General features: G+C 44.8%; 2 protein-coding genes across 3 annotated transcripts in view; one reads left to right on the top strand and one right to left on the bottom strand.

Moving 5' to 3' along the window:
* Window positions 1-12666, top strand: part of LOC113228853 (translation initiation factor IF-2, mitochondrial) — a 22558-nt gene extending 9892 nt beyond the window's left edge. The window contains exons 5-15 of one of the 2 annotated variants that reach the window (XM_026462269.1): window positions 5214-5394; window positions 5469-5645; window positions 5713-5762; window positions 5833-6047; window positions 6141-6219; window positions 6719-6844; window positions 6923-7148; window positions 9431-9552; window positions 11723-11906; window positions 11979-12119; window positions 12186-12666. In XM_026462269.1, coding sequence (XP_026318054.1) covers window positions 5214-5394; window positions 5469-5645; window positions 5713-5762; window positions 5833-6047; window positions 6141-6219; window positions 6719-6844; window positions 6923-7148; window positions 9431-9552; window positions 11723-11906; window positions 11979-12119; window positions 12186-12358 — 1674 coding nt within the window. In that variant the 3' untranslated portion in view covers window positions 12359-12666. The remainder of the gene's footprint in view (window positions 1-5213; window positions 5395-5468; window positions 5646-5712; window positions 5763-5832; window positions 6048-6140; window positions 6220-6718; window positions 6845-6922; window positions 7149-9430; window positions 9553-11722; window positions 11907-11978; window positions 12120-12185) is intronic. The other variant, XM_026462271.1, reaches the window with a different exon arrangement.
* Window positions 12667-17390: 4724 nt separating this feature from the next.
* Window positions 17391-18591, bottom strand: part of LOC113228859 (WD repeat-containing protein 20) — a 4222-nt gene continuing 3021 nt past the window's right edge. Inside the window, exon 5 of the mRNA XM_026462280.1 lies at window positions 17391-18591. This exon is cut by the window's right edge and continues 9 nt beyond it. Within this exon, the coding sequence (XP_026318065.1) occupies window positions 18273-18591 (319 nt within the window). The 3' untranslated portion in view covers window positions 17391-18272.

The raw sequence follows: 18591 nt of genomic DNA on the forward strand, positions 1-18591 counted from the left end.
TCCACACAAATTTGATTCAAAGTGTATTCCATAGCATTTAAGTTTATTTGAAAAGAGCAATCCCTAGAGTTTCTTGCTCGTTCTTCTCAGAGAGGTCAGCGTAGTGAACGAGCAGTAACTTAAATGTCACGTTTTCAAGTGTAAATTTATTATACCTATGAAATAAATAATCTTTGACTTTGACTTTGACTTAGTCGTCGTGATAAGGAACACTTTAAAAATTCGAAATAATCACAGACTTACATAGTAGGTGTGTCAGCAAAAAGGTTTACCAACACTGCCCCTTACACGAGCAATCATAATCAAGTAATAAAAACCCTTCCGGCTGGTTTGCCCAGAATGTCATTATGTACTACTCGACATTAAGTTTAAACCTCAAAAATCCCTTTTCCCAAAATTACTGATTTCCATAATAATAATAACGCACACACTCAACATAGCCCTGCACTAGGTAAACCCTGTGTCGTGGATACCATGGACACACACATAGGACCACCACAAATTACACCCAAACTCAAATAAATAAATGAAAAAAAAAAAAACAAAATAAATGTAGGCCATACATATATTTACTACAAGAAAACGGCATGACATTTTATTCGAAAGTTATTATAAAAAACGGATGAATTACAAACCGGCGAACTAACTAAAATTCAGTTTTTTGCAGAATATTTCGACTATTAAAAAGAGAACCCAGTGTCTAATTAGTACTCGCAAAGAATTATTTTTTTGTTTCGAGAAGAGTATTTTATATTTTCGTTTAGTTAATAATTTTAAATTTTTATTGAATTTGTATACAATTATTTTTTGTGAAATTACTCCACTGGTTTGTTATAATTATTAATACAAAGATTGAACACTCAGAAAACATTTCTTGGATCCGGCCGGATTCGAACCGAACGTCTTCTAGCTTACCGTGGCAGACGCTATACCAACTAAGCCACGGTACGAACCAGCGGACCTCACGAATTTTTCTCTGTGCTTGCGTCATGTCTTTATATTTGGTTTTTCAACGACTTTTTAGTCGTACCGCTGGTTGGTTCCGTGGCTTAGTTGGTATACCGTCTGTCACGGGCAGCTAGAAGACGTCGTTTCGAATCCGGCCGGATCGGAGGAATTTTTTCTGGGTGTTCGATCTTTGTATTATTAATTATAATAATTTTAAGTTACAATAAAGTTTCACTAACTGTACCCAAATTTGACAGTTTCAATGTGAGAATCAGTCAATTTGGGAAAAGCGATTTTTGAGGCTTGAACAATATGTTGAGTAGTACATAATGACATTCTGACCAAATGACGCGAGAGCACAAAATACAATAATAGTTCGGTCACCTAAACTAAACCCAAAGATTTTACGATCAACTCATGCTTTGCCTTAGGCAATGCTTTTGTAAACAGGTCTGCCTCTAACTCTGTTGATGACTTGTACTATAAACAGACTACTTTATCATCAACACATTCTTGAATGAAGTGATGATGAACGTCTATGTGGTTAGTTCTCCTAAAACATTCATTCTCTACCATTTTGAATGTGCTACGGTTGTCATTAAAAATTGTTATAGGTTCTGGTGGTGACAGGCTCCTGTATTTGTGTTCGAATAAAAATTTTTTCAAGAATTTTGCCTCTTTTATAGAACTCCCAAGAGCATAGTATTCAGCTTCGGTGCTAGAACAAACCACGTTTTGTGGTTTGTGACTGTACTAATTTACGATGCAAAAGCCGAACCTACTCAGAAACTCTGAATATGACTTTCGATCAGTGTTATCCCCCGCCCAATCTGCGTCGGATTAGATTTCAACTTTATTATTACCTCTCCTAAAATTGAGACCATAGGTAGTTGTTCCTGAAAGACACGGCAGTACACGTTTAGCTGCGAGGCAGTGCGATTCATTATAATAAGTGGTATATTGGCTGAGTTTACTGCACGCAAATGCAATATGCAATGGATGTGTGCTAACAGCGAGATACATTAAACTACTAATAAGTCCCTGATACGGAAACCGCGTATCGATTGTTTCTGCTTTCGGCAGATTGCAATTGACTTCCATAGGAGCCGCTACTTCGTAATAATCTGCTAAATTTTGTTAACAGACTTTTTACATATTCCGACTGTGTCAGCTTTAAAGTCCCGTGCTCCCGGTTCCTTTCAACCTTCATACCCAATGCTTGCTTTACAGGTCCAAGCAATTTGATCTTAAAGTTGGAACTGAGCATCTTACATAGCATACTTTTTTGTTGTTCATTTGAACTGAATATGAAGAAGTCATCAGCATAAAGTGCTATAATGATTATAATAAACACATTTTTCAGTCTTCAATTGCGTATAGCCATTGGTAGTTAAAACTTTATGCACTTTTTCATTTTAACCTCTATTGGCTTGTTTGAGTCCATATAAACTCTTCTTGAGTAAACATACTTTGTTCTGCCCCATTCATTAAGATTTCCGTTAAGGAATGCCGTATTAACATCTGAATATTCGATGTCCATATCATTTTCATTTCCAATTGCAAATAATAAACATAATGTGCAATGTCTAACAACTGGTGCAAAAGTTTCTTCATAATCCACACCATATTGCTAAGTGAAAACTTTTGCAACGAAGCGAGCTTTAAATTTCTCAAAATTTCCACTTGGATCAACTTTTTCTTTGAAAACCCATTTACATTTAATGATAATTCCATGTTTAGGTCGATCAACAAGTTCCCAGACTCTACGTGACAAAAGTGAATTATATTCTTCTTTCATAGCTTCTAATTAAAATTTCGCTTTTTCACATGATTTTATAGCTTGATTTATAGGCCTAGAATTATCAGTAATTTGAAAACCTGACGCATTCTGTAGTTATAAATCATCTGTGATTAAATATTATTCAACAAAGACTCAGCGTCTCCGTGTTCATCAGATGGAACTATAGTTTGAACATCAGGTTCTTCAACGACGTCTAGAACTTCATTATTGATAGACAAAACTCTTGGTGTAGCATACTCTTTGTTGTCATAATCATTTAAATGTGCATCTAAAGTGTTTACATTAGTTACAGTAATATCAACAGTGTTAATTAAATCTTTAAAACATTCATTGTCCTTTGCAGTTTTAAATTGAATACATCTAACCGTTTCAATAAATTCAACAGAACGAGTTTTTATAATTTTATTGCCATCAACTGGATCACCAAGTATGTAACCTTTAGTATGAGCACAATATCCTAACATGATATAGGGTTTTCATTTGGGATCAAGTTTTGTACGCTGATGTTGCGGAGTAAGAGCAAATGCTGTGCTACCAAATACTCGAAGATGACTGAGATTCACTTTACTAGCAGTCCTACCTGAAGAGCTATTTCAGGAGTAGCTTTAGTCAAAGCAGCAGTTGGACTATGATTTTTTAAATAACAAGCAGTGTTTACTGCTTCAACCCAATGTTTCTTCACTGCAAGACTCTGGCTTTTTCAACTAACGTCCTATTCAAACGGAATTAATATTTCCTAAATAGTGATCCATAGAATTGTAGTTTTCGTATTTAATTTGCGAAAGTTTTTTCTTCAAGAGAATTCTTCGACTTATGTCAGAATTTTCATAGGCGGCCTTTAGGTTTCTCCACGCATCTGCAGTAGTCTTTACATTTCTTACATGTGGATAGCAAATGGGGTGTATATTCAAACAAATTTTTGCGTATGCTTTCTGATCTTTTGAAGAATCAGCAGTCGCTTCTTCGAAACCATTGCTAAATTCCATAGTCCATGGTCTATCAATAATAATTTCATTTGATATTTCCACGTACCATAATTTGAAACACCTTCCAGTTTTTCTATAGTCATGCTTATTGTGAGAACAATGCCCATAACCAAAAGACGAGAGAGTCTTCTATCACAGAAAATCTCGACAAAAATAAAAACAACACAAGTTGTCGTGAATAATAATAATAATATGTTTATTTCTCCACAAAAATACGTCCAGAAGGTTCTCAGTAATTTAAGAAACATTAACAGCTTTTTGTAGGAGCTGGTGTCTGTTAAAGGCTTAACACCTGTACTACTAGTAACCAGGCCTTCACCCTTGGGTATAATACAAAATATATTATGGCATTACTAAGAAAATATTAAACATTGTAAGAGAGAAACAAAATAGGAGAAATACAAAATTAAAGAATTTTTACACATATACACTATTGAACTTTAGATAGATGAATTTAATTGTAAATTGTACTTTTAAACTGAAAGTAAAACTTAAATTTAAAATGAGTGTGTGTGAATGTGTGTGCGCGTGTGCGTGTGTTTTTGTATGCGTGTGTGTGCTTGTATGTGCACATGTAAATATATGGTAATCTTACAGATCAGCAAAACCTTGAGTCACACTATTGGATGAAGTATAGCTTCAGTATCCCCATAATTTAACGTTTGCACCAGTTTACCTACTTCTTTTTATATTCAAATTTATTTAAATCAAAGATGTTACGTTCGCGATGCAATCTATTATATAGAAAACATCCCAGGAAGCAGAAGAATTCATGACTGAATGCAGTCTTGAAATGGTTGTAAGAAGCCACTAAGCAATGTCGTCTATTAGAGGCTCTGTCATAGGGTGTGAAGGAATGTTGCGTCAACACAGTCCAGATGAAGAAAACAATGTATTGATTCTTAAGTCGTCGTGACAAGGAAAAAAATCTTAAATTAAAGATCGAAATAATCACAGACTTGCATAGGTGTGTTAGCAAAAAGGTTTACTAACAGGATGGAGAATTTATTCGTGTTATGTTTAATTTACAACATTTTAAGTATCACGGAACAAAATGTTATATAGTAATAGTTAGTCTATATACATATTGTCCTACTACTGGGCACAGGCCTCTTCTCGCAATTCAAGTGCTCGGGCTGTGGTTATCGCACGCGTCCAATGCGGCACTTCACCGCATCATTAAAATGTTTCGTAGACGGCTGCAGGTTTCCTTAATTTTAAAACTGAAACTGAATTAACTAAAGCCCTGAGAAACGTACGAAGCGTCGCTTACGCCTTTTCTACAAAACACCGACGATGTCGGCTAAGGTTACTCCGACGGGTGGTCGTGTCGACTCGCCCGGGGCGTTTCAGCACGGACACGCACGACATCAACACCGACGTTAGAAATCGCTTTGCGAAATAGTTCGAGGAAGCCGCGAACGCCGTCCGGGAGACGGCGGTCGAAAACGGTACTGTGACTCCGCGAATCGGTGCAGAGCCAAGACGCGGCGCCGGCGCCTCCGGCCCCGCGCTCGGCGCTGCGGCCGCGGCCGCCCGTGGTGTGCGTCATGGGCCACGTGGACCACGGCAAGACCACGCTGCTGGACGCGCTGCGGGGGACCAGCGAGGCGGCGCGCGAGCGCGGCGGCATCACGCAGCACATCGGCGCCTTCGACGGTGAGCGCGGCCGCCGGCCCCGACGCCGGCCCGGCCGCCGACCCTGACCGCCGACCCTGACCGTCCCCCCGCAGTGTCGCTGCCGGCGGGCCAGCGCGCCACGTTCCTGGACACGCCGGGCCACGCCGCCTTCGCCGCCATGCGCGCGCGCGGCGCCGCGGCCACCGACGTCGCGGTGCTGGTGCTGGCGGCCGACGACGGCGTGCGGCCGCAGACGCTGGAGGCCGCGGCCGCGGCGCGCCGGGCGCGAGGTCGGCTCCCGCGGCGGCTGGCGCGCTCCGCCGCCCGCCCGCCCTGACGACGCCGCTTCTCTTGCAGTGCCCGTGCTGGTGGCGGTCACCAAAACCGACAAGCCGGGCGCGGACGTTGTAGGTGTGCCGGGGCAGCCCCGCGCCGGTGGCCCCGCGACGCGAGCCTGCCCGAGACCCCCCTCCGCAGGAGCGCGCGCTGCGCGAGCTGGCGCGGCACGGGCTGGTCTGCGAGGCGCTGGGCGGCGACGTGCAGGCGGTGCCGGTGTCGGCCCTCCGAAGGACGAACCTGGACGCGCTGCTGGAGGCGCTGACCCTGCAGGCGCAACTGATGGAGCTGAAGGCCGACCCCGGCGGACCCGTCGAGGGAGTCGTGTTGGAAGCCCGGCTGGACTCCCGGGCCGGGCAAGTGACCGCAAACGTTGGACTAGACCGTCCCGTTGTTCCGATGTTAGTATAGGCCGTGACCGTTTTAACGTGGCCGTTGTTGCTTGACAGCAAACAAGCGACGGTGTTAGTGCAGCGCGGCACGTTGCGGCGCGGCTGCGTGCTCGTCGCCGGCTCGGGTTGGGGTAAGGTGCGTCACAAAAATCCTTAGCGTACCCGTTACGAAGTGAGGTTCCATAGTCACCTACCCCGTGACCTATGTCGTTTTATTTATACCTACTCTAAGTAACGAAATACGGAATGTCCCATTCCAGATTTTAACCTACGAAAAATTACAAAAATACGAAATACCTAAAGTACTTTACAAAACATGCCAACGAAATGACTTCGCACCCGTTGTATGCATTTCTGTCAAAAAAGACGCTTATTATTCGCCATTACGCATGCCAACGTTTCCCTGTTAGGATCAAATCAGGTTCACTTCGCTTCTCCCTAAATTTTTTGCCTTTATTTTATTAGCCGGTGTCTCGGTGAAAACACGAGTTTAAATATTTCCAGAGAAAGAACCAGCTGGTATTAAATCAGGTAAACCTGGATGGCCAGATTGTTGCTCCGAAACTTTACATTTTTTCTTGAGATGCCCTTTACATCAAAGTGCTCGTAGAGAAAAATGGTTGTTGTCACGATAGGTTCGGATGCTGAAAAACTCTGAAGGCAGGACAATTCAAGAAGCCCCACCGTCTACACCCGTGTCAGTACAGGGTTGGCGAGAATTGCCTTCAGCTGGAGATCAGGTGCTTGAAGTCGCTTCGGAGGTAAACCTATGTACATTACAAGGTTCGTTTTTGTGTCCCGAATTCTCGGGCAGTTAACATTCTATCTGAATTGTTCAGAAACGCGCAAACGAGGTAATGAAATGGCGTCATAACCAACGCATGAAAGAGAAGCAAGCGCAAGACCTGACCATGATCGAAGCGAAGGAAGCGGAGCACCGGCAGCAGTACAAAGCGCAGCTGGCCAAGAAGAGAGCCATGGGCCGATTCAGGTTAAGACCTGATGGGCCCAGGCAAAAGATGATACAGGAAGACACGCATCCTACGCTCAGTTTGGTTATCAAAGGTAAATTACTGGGAACAGCGAGCGTAAATAATACTAGAGACACAAAACGAAACACTACAAACAGTTGTCTAAAATATGCCACCACTTTACAAATTTAAAGACCAGCTTTGAATATATTTGTCTCATTTTTTCTAATGTCAAACTTATTAAGTTCAGTCATAATATGTCAAAATGAAATAGTCATAGTGCATTAAAGGATACGACCAGTGTTACCGATTTAGAAATATTTTTTTCTAATTTCTTGTAGCGTCTCTGGTGCGTGGTGGAAAGATGTCTCTTTGTTGTGGTGTTGTGGAGATAGAAATCAGAAATAGAATGAACGAGTGCGTGAAATATACGTAAAAATGTATGAATTTAACAATCTACGCTTGGATTTCATAGTTCTTTCAAATAAATTGTAAATATGAAAAGATGACTTTCTAATCTAAGGAATCCATTGCTTTTCTAGTATTTTTTTATTGTATAAAGTTGATGAAAATTCTGTCTTCCGACGAAATATCTGTTTCTATTTAACGAACACAGATTTATAAAGGGGTGGTATTACAAATTACTTGATACACAAAACATTTAAGTATACTTTATTGCAAATTATTAAACGTCACTGCGCAGCATTAGCTTGTGGTACAATTGTCTCGTGTCTTGTTACTCAAAATATCTTTCCGTAAAAGTCGTATAATTGTTATCCACTCCGCCCTGCGCGTATGATCTTTAGGTATTCTGGGTTACAAACAAAATATCATTTTATCACTTTTTAATACGAAGTCATTAACTCTCAATATTATGGGCAAATGAAAATTGATTTACTGGCAACATTGATGTTTAAAATAAATTTATTTCATTTTTATTTTTGTTTACGATAATCTAAACCAACAAAACAAACTTACATGTGAAAAGTGACGCCAGTAGTTTTATGATCATTTTCGAACCGAGAATTCATCGGGAATTGCAAATTTTAATTATCCATTTCACCATTTTTAATACTTTTTTGTCACGTCTCGGTGATTCATTCGAATTCAAGAAGGTGACTGATGTCACTGTTTTCTGCAGACAACAGTGCCGTAGCTACCGTTTGGAGCCGCATATTGCGCATCTATTGTTTACAAGTATAATATAATTGCCTTAGAATTAGTACTACTTGGTGCACTCTTTATTATTTTCTATGAGCCGTTGGATCAGTAACTCAAAGAGGATCCGTGCTTTTGAGATCAAAAGCCGTGTCATTTCTCCCCATCTTTCGGTGAACCACAAAGTCGTCGCGGTTTCGGTTTTTTTCGGTTAAAGTTAAGATTACCTCAAAATGTTCTATTTTTTGTTGCGTTTCTTCTTACTCCAGTACGGTGACTGTTACAAATTGTACGGGATCTAGGAGTAATTCACGACTCTAAATTATTATTTGATTCACACATAGATAGCATGGTTGCTAAAGCCTCCAGGTCCCTCGGATTTGTCATGCGCTGTGCAAAGGATTTTACCCAAGTGAAAACTCAAGATATTGTACTGCTCATTTGTCCGCAGCATCTTGGAATATGCCAGCCAAATTTGGAATCCACGATACGATACTTATATTTCGCGTTTAGAAAATATTCAAAAAAAATTTATTTTATTTTATTATATATATATTTCTTTGTTACCGTACAAATGACTCTAACAATACTTTTAGCTATTACTCCCTTTGTAAGAAGCACCATCTGTTACCTCTAGTATTACGTCGTGAGATAGGTGACTTGATGTTACTATTAAAAATAGCATCAAGCTCCATTGACTGTCCAGAACTGCTATCTCAGTTATTGCTGAGAGTCCCCTGTAAGTCATTAAGAAATAATTCGCTATTGTATCTACCACCAACTCATACCAATTATAGACAGGACGAGTTTATGTGGCGTGCCAGCAGTAACTTTAATGAATTGTGTAAAATCATTAACCTAGATTTATTTAATACAAGTGTGACTTCGGCGAGGAATGCATTGGTGAGGCATTTTTGTGACTCCTGTTGATGTTTACTTTTTAATTTTTCTCTATGTTTGTAATTGATTATTTTTTCTTTCTTGAAAATTGTGTGCTAGAACTTGAAAATCGATTGTTATTTGTGAGGACCTGTAATTGGCTTTATGTCGTTATTATTATTACTTAATTTAGTTTTAAGCTGTTGGTCTTCCTAATAAATAAATAAATAAATAAATAAATTCCGGAACAGGTCCACGGGGAAGACGGCGGCCGGAGCGCAAGACGGGTCCTACCAGTATCGGGTTTATTTTGTACTCAATTACAATTTCAATTTACAGGCGACGTCGACGGATCGGTGGAGGCAATTCTGGATATCCTAGAAACGTACGACGAACACGACACGGTCAGGCTCGATCTGGTGCACTACGGCGTGGGCCCGGTCACGCCCAACGACATAGAGGTAGTTCCGCGTTTTTTATTACCGACATCGATTCCGTAAAGGTGTTTTTCTACCGGCAAGACGAGACGAGTGGAATTTGTATGACAAAATTTCAATTATCTCCCAGCGCATCTACGGTGGAAATATCTGGAGCGGTAAGGGGAGAATTGATATATTTGTTGACGGTATATTAAACCGTGTTGCTGCCTACATAGAGTAATATATATTATTATATAATATACGTATCACGGTATGTATCTCGCGCGAGCTCGCGACGGTCATTAATAATAATAATAGTAAATCAATCATTTATTTGGCATTCAAGACCCACTTGTCAGTAAATACATACATTTTTAAACTTATGACTATTGTTAGTAAACAGAGATAAAACATAAAAACACACATTATTTCGCTCGAGGCGCCGCCGACTACCCCATCACCTCAACAGAACCTGGACGAAATGACGAAGCAAACGTTTTCAGGATGTTGTTAGGACTAGAACGCAGTCCAGAGAGTAGTGACGCCGTCTTTTTTCGCATCACAGCAAAAAAGTCTTCTACTCCCGCTTGAGCAAACATCGACGAAACGCTGGAATGTCGCGGTAGTCCCAACAGCATCCTGAAACCGTTATTATATTGAGCGCGCAGGGCGCAGAGTGCCTTCTGCGTATAGTTGACACACAGACCACCTGTGTAGAAGGATTGACAATACGCCTTGAATAAAGTTATTTTGGCTTCCTCACTAACGCGGGCGAATCTATGTGCCAACATATTACATCTGGCAGCCAACGCCCTACGTTCCCGATCAATATCAGTTTGGTCTTTAAGATCCTCCGTCAAGTAATGTCCTAGATATTTAAATCTGCTCACCCTCTTTAGTGCCACCTCATTTAGATTAATTCTAGGTTCATAAGACATCACTCTACCGGGGATCCCAAAGACCATAAACTCACTCTTGACACAATTGTATACAAGGCCGTGAGTACTCGTATACTGCTCACAAAACCGAAGGAGCTACGCAATTGAGCCCACCGTTGCACCCAGGAGCACCATATCTTGGCATAACTAATGTTATTTACGCTGATGCTGAATCCGACAGGTTTACTGCTGAGTCCAACGATCGGCCCGTTTACGTACAGGTACTCCCCCGCACTCAAATTTGTATGCATCCGAGAGAGCCCCTCCCCACCTCACATTATTTTGCTGGTTCGTGTATCAGCACTTTAGCACACTTATTAGGTCCGTGTGTACGCCTGCCTTCTCGAGCTTTAGAGAGATCAAGAAAACAGGCGTACACCGGTGTGCGTCTCTCCGTGTAGTATCGGACAGTCTGCTTAAGACATAATATGGCGCTTTCTGTGGAAAGACCTGACCTAAAGCGGAACTGTTTGTTCAAATATTTGTCCAGCAGACTATCCAACACCTTAGCAACAATTGTGGCCAGCGATATCGGACTGTAATTTTCATGACTGGTAATATCCTCCGTTTTATGTTTAAGTACTGGCACCGCTATAGTTTTCATCAGCATTTCTGCCTCATACACAGAGAGAAGAACATGGTTAACATTCTGGGAAGATGCACTCTCGCACACTTCAGGTGCATAAATGCAAAACCTCCCGCTCATTCTCGGTTCCAGCATCAAGCGGGCTGTGTGGCATAGTTAGCAGGGAAGAAACTTGAAATTTGTCCGTAAACATGTTAGCTATGTCTCTCTCAGTGTTGCAACCTTTTTTTTTTTTTTTTGGCAAACTCGGCTTAACGTTCAGTTTATTGGTCAACTTCCAATACTCGACGAAGTTCTTGGAGGCTCTATGCGTTGCTATTATATCCCTTCTGATCTGTTCCTCATTTTTCTGACACCGCTTTAATGTGCTTCTGAAGTTTTTTTTACTTTCACGCATTTATGCCAAACTGTACCGGTTTTGGGTTAAATTGCGAATATAATCGGTTAAATTAATATTTATCGCGATAATGTGGGGTAAGATGGCTTCATCCGGATCTTCTTCCGTTAACATGACGCGCTATTTCAGCCGCGCGGCGCTTATCGGTCCACCGACCGGACGGCACTGAACGTTCCCCGCCCGCAACACGACCACTGCGCGAGCTATTAACGGCAATTTTCGGCGGAAATATGATGGAAAGTCTCGTCCGGCCCCGCCGGAGGAAAGACCCTTGACGGCGCGTCCCCGCAGGTCGCCGAGGCGTTCGGGGCGACCGTGCTCCTGTTCAACGCCGACTGCGCGCCCGAGCTGGCGCTGGACGCCAGGCGCCGCGGCGTGCCCGTCCGGCGGCACGACGTCATCTACAGGCTGGTGGACGACGTCCGCGACGAGATCAGCGCCCGGATGCCGCTGGCCCGCGAGGAGGAGGCGCTCGGTGGGTGCGCGGGCGGGGCGGCGGGTGCCGGGCGCCGCTCCGCCGGCCCGCGCTGACCCGGCCTCTGCGCAGGCGAGGCCAAGGTGCTGCAGCGGTTCACGGTGACGGAGGGCAAGAGGAAGGTGCCGGTGGCCGGCGCGCGCTGCGTCAAGGGCGCGCTGCACCGGGACGCGCGGTTCCGCCTGCTGCGCGACGGCCGCGTGGTGCACGAGGGTGAGTCCGCCGCCGCCCCGCCCCGCCCCGCCCCGCCCCGCCCCGCCTGACGCTCGCTGCCCGCAGGCCCGCTGGCGTCCATGAAGCACCTCAAGGCCGAGGTGGCGACGGTCCCCAGCGGCACCGAGTGCGGCCTGCGGCTGGCCGACGCCGCGGTGGAGCTGCGCGCGGGCGACACGCTGCAGTGCTTCCGCCTGCGCGACGCCCGGCGGGCCACGCGCTGGGACCCCGGCTTCTAGGCCCCGCCCGCCCTTCCGCTTGTTCGCATTAAACTCTTCTTTACCCACACCGGCGTTTCATTCCCGGCCGGAGGGGGGCTGCCGGCGAGGCCGGACGGACATTGCAATTTCGAAGGCCACATTTCGATTCTCCGCTACCGGTGGATTCTCACTGCCGAGGATGTACGTTACGATTCCATTTTTATGAAGTGCGTACGATCAAAATACGACCTCGCCTTTTGTATCAATTTATTTCAATGCAATTTTCGAGCAGATCGATTTTATACAAAGCCAAATCGAATCGTCTAGTTGGAGCAACAAACATTTTGTAATTAATAACATCATTAAATTTTAAATATAACTATATATATTAAATATTTACAACAGATATTTAGTTATAAATAGTTTTTGCCCTCGATAGACGTCAACAGATTTTAAGCTCGTCCCGTTTAGAAGCAGAGATTCTCGGTGGAAATGATCTAGAATAAAGATGGACGAGGCAAGAATTAAAATTTGGTTAATGTAATATTGAACCATATTGCTGCCCACATAGAGTATTACACTCTGCAACGGAAACAGGATTTCTCGCGCGAAGTCGCGATGGTTAATAATATCAATCACCAGAATGTGGGGTACATACGTTTCGATATTAAAAAAAAATTATTTCATCTGATGTTCATCCTGTTAATGGAAGAACATCAGATGAAATAATTTGAAAAAATATATGTAAATAATAATAATTGACGGGACATGTTCATCAGCCGCGTGTTTACCATTAGACGAACTGACCAGCACTAAACCTTCACTATCCGCGACAACAGCGCGAGTTCGCGCGGGTTTTTAATGACAGTTTTCGGTGGAAATAGGCCGGTGAGATTGCTACTCTCCTTTCGATGGAGAACCACCTCGGCGCGTCACATTCCTTTAAAAGTAACTTTTTTATTCACCGAACTTTACACCCCGTTCGCTGCGACACTGATACATTTTTTTATTTTTCGATGGGGAAACCTTAATAAAAATTCTTTTTTTTTTTTTAAATAGACACCCGCTTGGCCACTATCTCACCTGATGTTAAACGACGATGGGAGGCGTTTGGCTAAAAAATGCCTATTCACTCTAGCCTTGGGTAGCCCCAAATTCTACTTTTCGGGAAATACAGATGCCGATAGAGCATTCCATTCCTTTGCCGTACGCATTAGAAAGGAGGAATCAAAGCGCTTAGCGCGAATAGGTGGAATATCAACGACAAGAATGGAGTGATCCAGACCTTCTAGTCGACCGAAGGAGAAACAGTGAGGGTGAAACTAAATTGAAAAGCTCCTGCGCACACACCCCGATTTGTATTCGATAGAAAACCGACAAGCAGGCTACTTTTCTGCGATGGTCGAGAAATTTGTAGTTTCCACTCCACAAGAGAATTATTGTTAATAAGTATCTTTGCTTTTCGCTGCACCGAGTCCAAGGCAGCAAACTGGTAATAGGCAGAGCCGTTCCAAAGGTGGCAGCAGTACTCCCTACACGATTAAACTTGTGCTTTACACAGATTTAAAAGCTGTTCAGGCGTGAAGTACCGCCTGACCTTGAAAAGTATGCCTAGTCTTCTGGCTGCAGTTTTTGCCAAGCACTCGATGTATCGCCCAAAGTTAAGGTTGGATGATAAGTCCAGACCAAGTAGCTCAAGGTGGTACCTTATCGGCACGGATACATCTCGGAAAGTCGAAGTAAGTTGTAGGGGATTCCGTTTTGATGTGAAAAGACATGCCTGTGTTTTAGCCGCATTAAACCTGACCCTGTTAACATCTCCTCAGTCGGAAGCCGCTTTCAGACTCAGGTTCAACCGGGTTACCATCGCGTCTCGCCGGATCTCTTCGCTGTTGTCTCGGGCGTCTGGCACATAACTCTCTACCGCTGTGCTGTCGTCTGCGTACCCAAAGATACCGGGCATCAGCAGCAGGTCGTTGATATGCAGCAAAAATAGAGTGGCGGAGAGGACAGATCCCTGAGGTACACTTTTATATATTTATACCATGAGAAAGACGAGTAACCATCTACAACTACACGGATTGACCTATCCTTCAGAAAATCGCCTATCTATGTGCGAAAGCCAACAGGAATTCCGTAAGCTGGAAGCTTGTTTAAATGTGTGGCATACGCAAGAAGATCCCCATTAGATCGACCACGGCGAAAACCATACTGTCGATCACTGAGAAGATCGTTATCTTCGAGGTATCCAAGGAGACGACTGTTCAATACGCGCTCCATAGTCTTACAGAGTACGGAGGTGATTGCGATAGGTCGATAATTAGATGGGTCGGCATGACTACCTTTCTTAGGTACAGGCTGTACATTTGCAAACTTCCAGGTTTTCGGGACTTGTCCAGAACTCATAGAGAGGCGATACAGGCGAGTCAACACCGGAGACAACTCGGGTGCACAGTTCCGCAGGACAATCGCTGGAATTCCGTCAGGGCCGCTGACTTTGTTGACGTCTAATTTGCGTAAAGTTTTCACACATACACACCTCTTTTTGACGGATTGTGATCTCGGGCATTTCCGAGTCACAGCGAGGTAGTGTAGGTGGTGTTTGCAAAGTAGCGTCAAGACGGGAGTTGGAAGTTGGGCTTTCTCTTTCCGCAGAAGCACACTCAGCGGCAAACCAAGGGCGAGCTTTGCCGCTGGAGGAGACTTCGAAATACGGAATAAAGTATTCCATAGCCCGAATAATCATCTCAGAGACGGCAGACGCGCAGCACGTCGGAGCGTCAGAAGAGAAGCACAGCTGCCGCCAGGGATAAGATGCAAAGAAATGCCGCATCGCATCCCAATCTGCTGACTTGTGTAGCCACATCCTCCTAGTACCTCTCGTACTGAGATCGGGTGGGGAGTAGACAGATACAGATTTCACCAGGCAATGATCGGATGTCCGTAGTGGGGACGAGATCGATACTATATATGACCGATAGCGGTCTGGATCGGTTGTCAGCAGAAGATCCAGGTAATTGGCTGTGTGGTCGTCAACGTCCGGTATCCGGGTAGCGCAACTCGCCAGCTGGGTGAGGTCTAGCGATAAAACACACATCCGCCTCTCTTCCAGTGTCGGTTTTTTGGTATGGGAACAACCATTCCTGGTGATGGGCATTAGTCCCCCAAAAAGACATGTTGCGCTTTAGGACACCGTTGTTGGACTTGTTTCCGCCGAGCTGCAGAGATAGTTGAACAGCCTAGTCGTCTCCGGGCCTCCAGAAAGCGACCGGTACACACTGGCGTAGGCTATTTATTCCAGTCCAGTGTCCACCAGAACCCACATTACTGAGAGATCGGGGTCTTCGAGGTTACGGAGACGTTTAGAACAGATGTCATCACGAGCGTAAACGCAGGTACCAGCGCGCTGCTTAAATTTGTGCTCCAGAATGTAACCTGGGTAATGCAAATGCAGCAGTGTCGGAAGGACATCTAATTTGGGTCTCCGTGAGGAAGAGCATGTGAGTCTCAAGATGGTGGTGGACAGATGAGAGATTGGAGTGCAGACCTCGGATGTTTGAGAGGTGCACTTTAAGTGAAAGGACGTGCATCCGCTGTTTGTTTGTTAGCCTTCCTCAATTTCCTTGACCTTTTCGTGTTAGGGGTAGAGTGAATGGGGAGAGCGAAGGCAGTTGTACGAGACACTACTCTGAAAGTCATGCGGCGCATACCCTATATGGTACGCCGATGGGAAACTAGACTGGAGCGCGCGGGAACGCCCGAACGTTACGTATTATCCGGTCGCTAACCGGCACGATGGAGCACCCCGGGATTTTTCGCGAGTTGGCGGGGCAGCCTTTCACTGGAAGCTAATCAGCTGGGCCCCCTACTACCTGCGGTCGGCCAGCGGAGCTCCGCGTCTAGGTTCCCAGCGCAACAACAAGGGAGCCCCGAGATCAACCAAATCAGTGCAACTGTACAGATCCTTCATTCTAGAGCGGCTACTCTGGGCGTCAAGCCGGACGACAGCCATAGCTGTTTGGCGGCTAGGCTTCGCCCAGAGGGTGGTCACCAGACACGACCAAGGTCTACCACCGGAATTTGTATCTTATTTGGCACCACCCAAGGGTCACGTATAGGGTCTCGAGGGTACAGCCTACGGACGCGAGCTACTTAACCCCCAACTGAATTATTAATATAATTATATTTTATAATATAATTATTTAATTAATACCCCAAGCTGAAACACAAAAACGATCTTCAATATTATACATACAGGTAATACTAGCTCAACTGATTATTTTGGATCATCTTCCAATGACAGTGATTAAAAATGTAAACTATGAAGTCTTTTTTGTTTTTCGTCAGATGTTTATTATTTAACTACAGGTTGTCCTTGTGAACTCTGTTAATGCAACTACACTTCAACAAGAGCTACTGGTTGTTATTGCCAGAATTTAAAATACTTACTTATTATTTATATTCAACTGTATATTGCTAAAGTAAATGTTAATCTGTTCTATCTAGAACAGAATACCAATGCCCCTAAAAGTAATCTAAATGATCACAGACAAACAGAATTTCAAATTGATCGTGAGAATCGTCTAATATGGTTACCTATACGTTTCTTCCACATCCCATTTCCGTCGCGATGAGAAGTGTCAAAAGGTGCCTCTTATTTTGTGACGACTATAGAGGCTTTGAAAATTATTGTAACATTTCAGCCCCATTACAAAAACAATACGTCACAACAAAAAAAAAGATAAGTCAGAATAGTACCTAACTAAACTTGTATACAAAATCTACGCGGCACTTGTCGGTTCAGACAAAACGAACTGGAACCCGCATAAAATGTAATAAAACCAATCCCCGCAAATAACCGCACCCTGGTAGGTTCCGTCCGAACACAAATATTGTGGTCGCTCTGAAGAGGTGGAGCTGCTATATAAATTAGTTAAGAAGACGATTAGGTTAAGGAACGTGTAGATTAAAAGATCCACAATGTGTGGCAGGTGGCATTTGTAAAACCCTCTATGAACAAAGATTAAAAAAGAAAAAAAATTAATCTAATCGACAACCCGACCTGGGTTCAACCCAACCTGGGTTGTCGATTAGATACGTCAAATATAATCGGGATAAAATAAAACCGCAGCAAGTAAAAAGAGAGTCCTCTATTTAAATAATAACTCGATAGGCTTGTAGTTCGTGTCTCACTAGTTTTGAACAGTTACAATAAGTAATCGCATCACAACGTCCGTCCTCTAACAAAATCTCCATTCATGCTAATAATTCACACGGGGCAGTTGAGATCACACCTACGTTTCTCGTATTATTTTACGTTAACAAAACGAAGTCTTAATCTTTTAGACCACCCTGTATCGTTCACTAACAGCTGCCGGATTTTGTACAACGCTTTAACCCGCTCGGTCCGCGCCGAGGCCGATCGAGGCGCGAGTTGTGGAATGATTGGAGTCTTCCGACCCGGGCTCGTGCGTCGACGGGCCTCGAGGCCTCGCGGTGTGACCCCAACCGCGGTATGAGAGGCGCAGAGCCGGACTCCGAACGACGTCGACGTTCAGCGTTCGCGCCGGGGCCGGGCCTTCGGTGATGAACTAAATTACCTCTTCTCCGTCCGACTCTGCGTCCGCAGTCTTACGGGTATCGACTGTTCGCACGGGAGCGCCACACGTGCCGGCGGACCGCCGGAACCACCGAATTAAATCTGTTCGAACTCTCGTATAATTGACTATTTACAGAATGCTTTTTACAATATATTATTTATCGACCGACGCGGCCGTCAACGTTTTATACATAATCTTCATTACGGAGTCGGATCCCGGCGACGCGCGCGGGGGCGCAACTCGGCAGACCGTCACCGCGTCGCGACCGCACTACGTTCGCGTTCGCGTTCAGCGCGGTTCAGCGTCACACACGTAAGGCCACGAAGGAAATGAACAAACACTCGCGCACTGGTCTAGTCCTTGCGGTCGTCGCGGCGGCCGTTGAGCGCGGCCCCGCGCGGGCGCGCCCACGTGTTGACGCAGCCGTCGGCGCAGGCCGTGACGAAGTACTCGGCGCGGAACAGCAGCGCCGTGAGCCGCTCGTGCGCCACCTTCTTGCACAGCAGCGGCTCCAGCACCGGGCACTCGTCGAAGCGCGGGCAGGCGGGCGTGCCCATGAGGCGCAGCGCGTCGGCGGCCGGCGAGCCGCCCGCGCCCGAGCCCGAGCCCGCGGCCGGCCGCCGCGGCTCGGCGCGCCGCTCGCCGAACGAGAAGCCGGCCAGCCGCTGCGTC

This window comes from Hyposmocoma kahamanoa, unplaced genomic scaffold, assembly GCF_003589595.1.
Source record: "Hyposmocoma kahamanoa isolate Upper Pololo Valley unplaced genomic scaffold, ASM358959v1 245, whole genome shotgun sequence".
Taxonomy (NCBI): Eukaryota; Metazoa; Arthropoda; class Insecta; order Lepidoptera; family Cosmopterigidae; genus Hyposmocoma; species Hyposmocoma kahamanoa.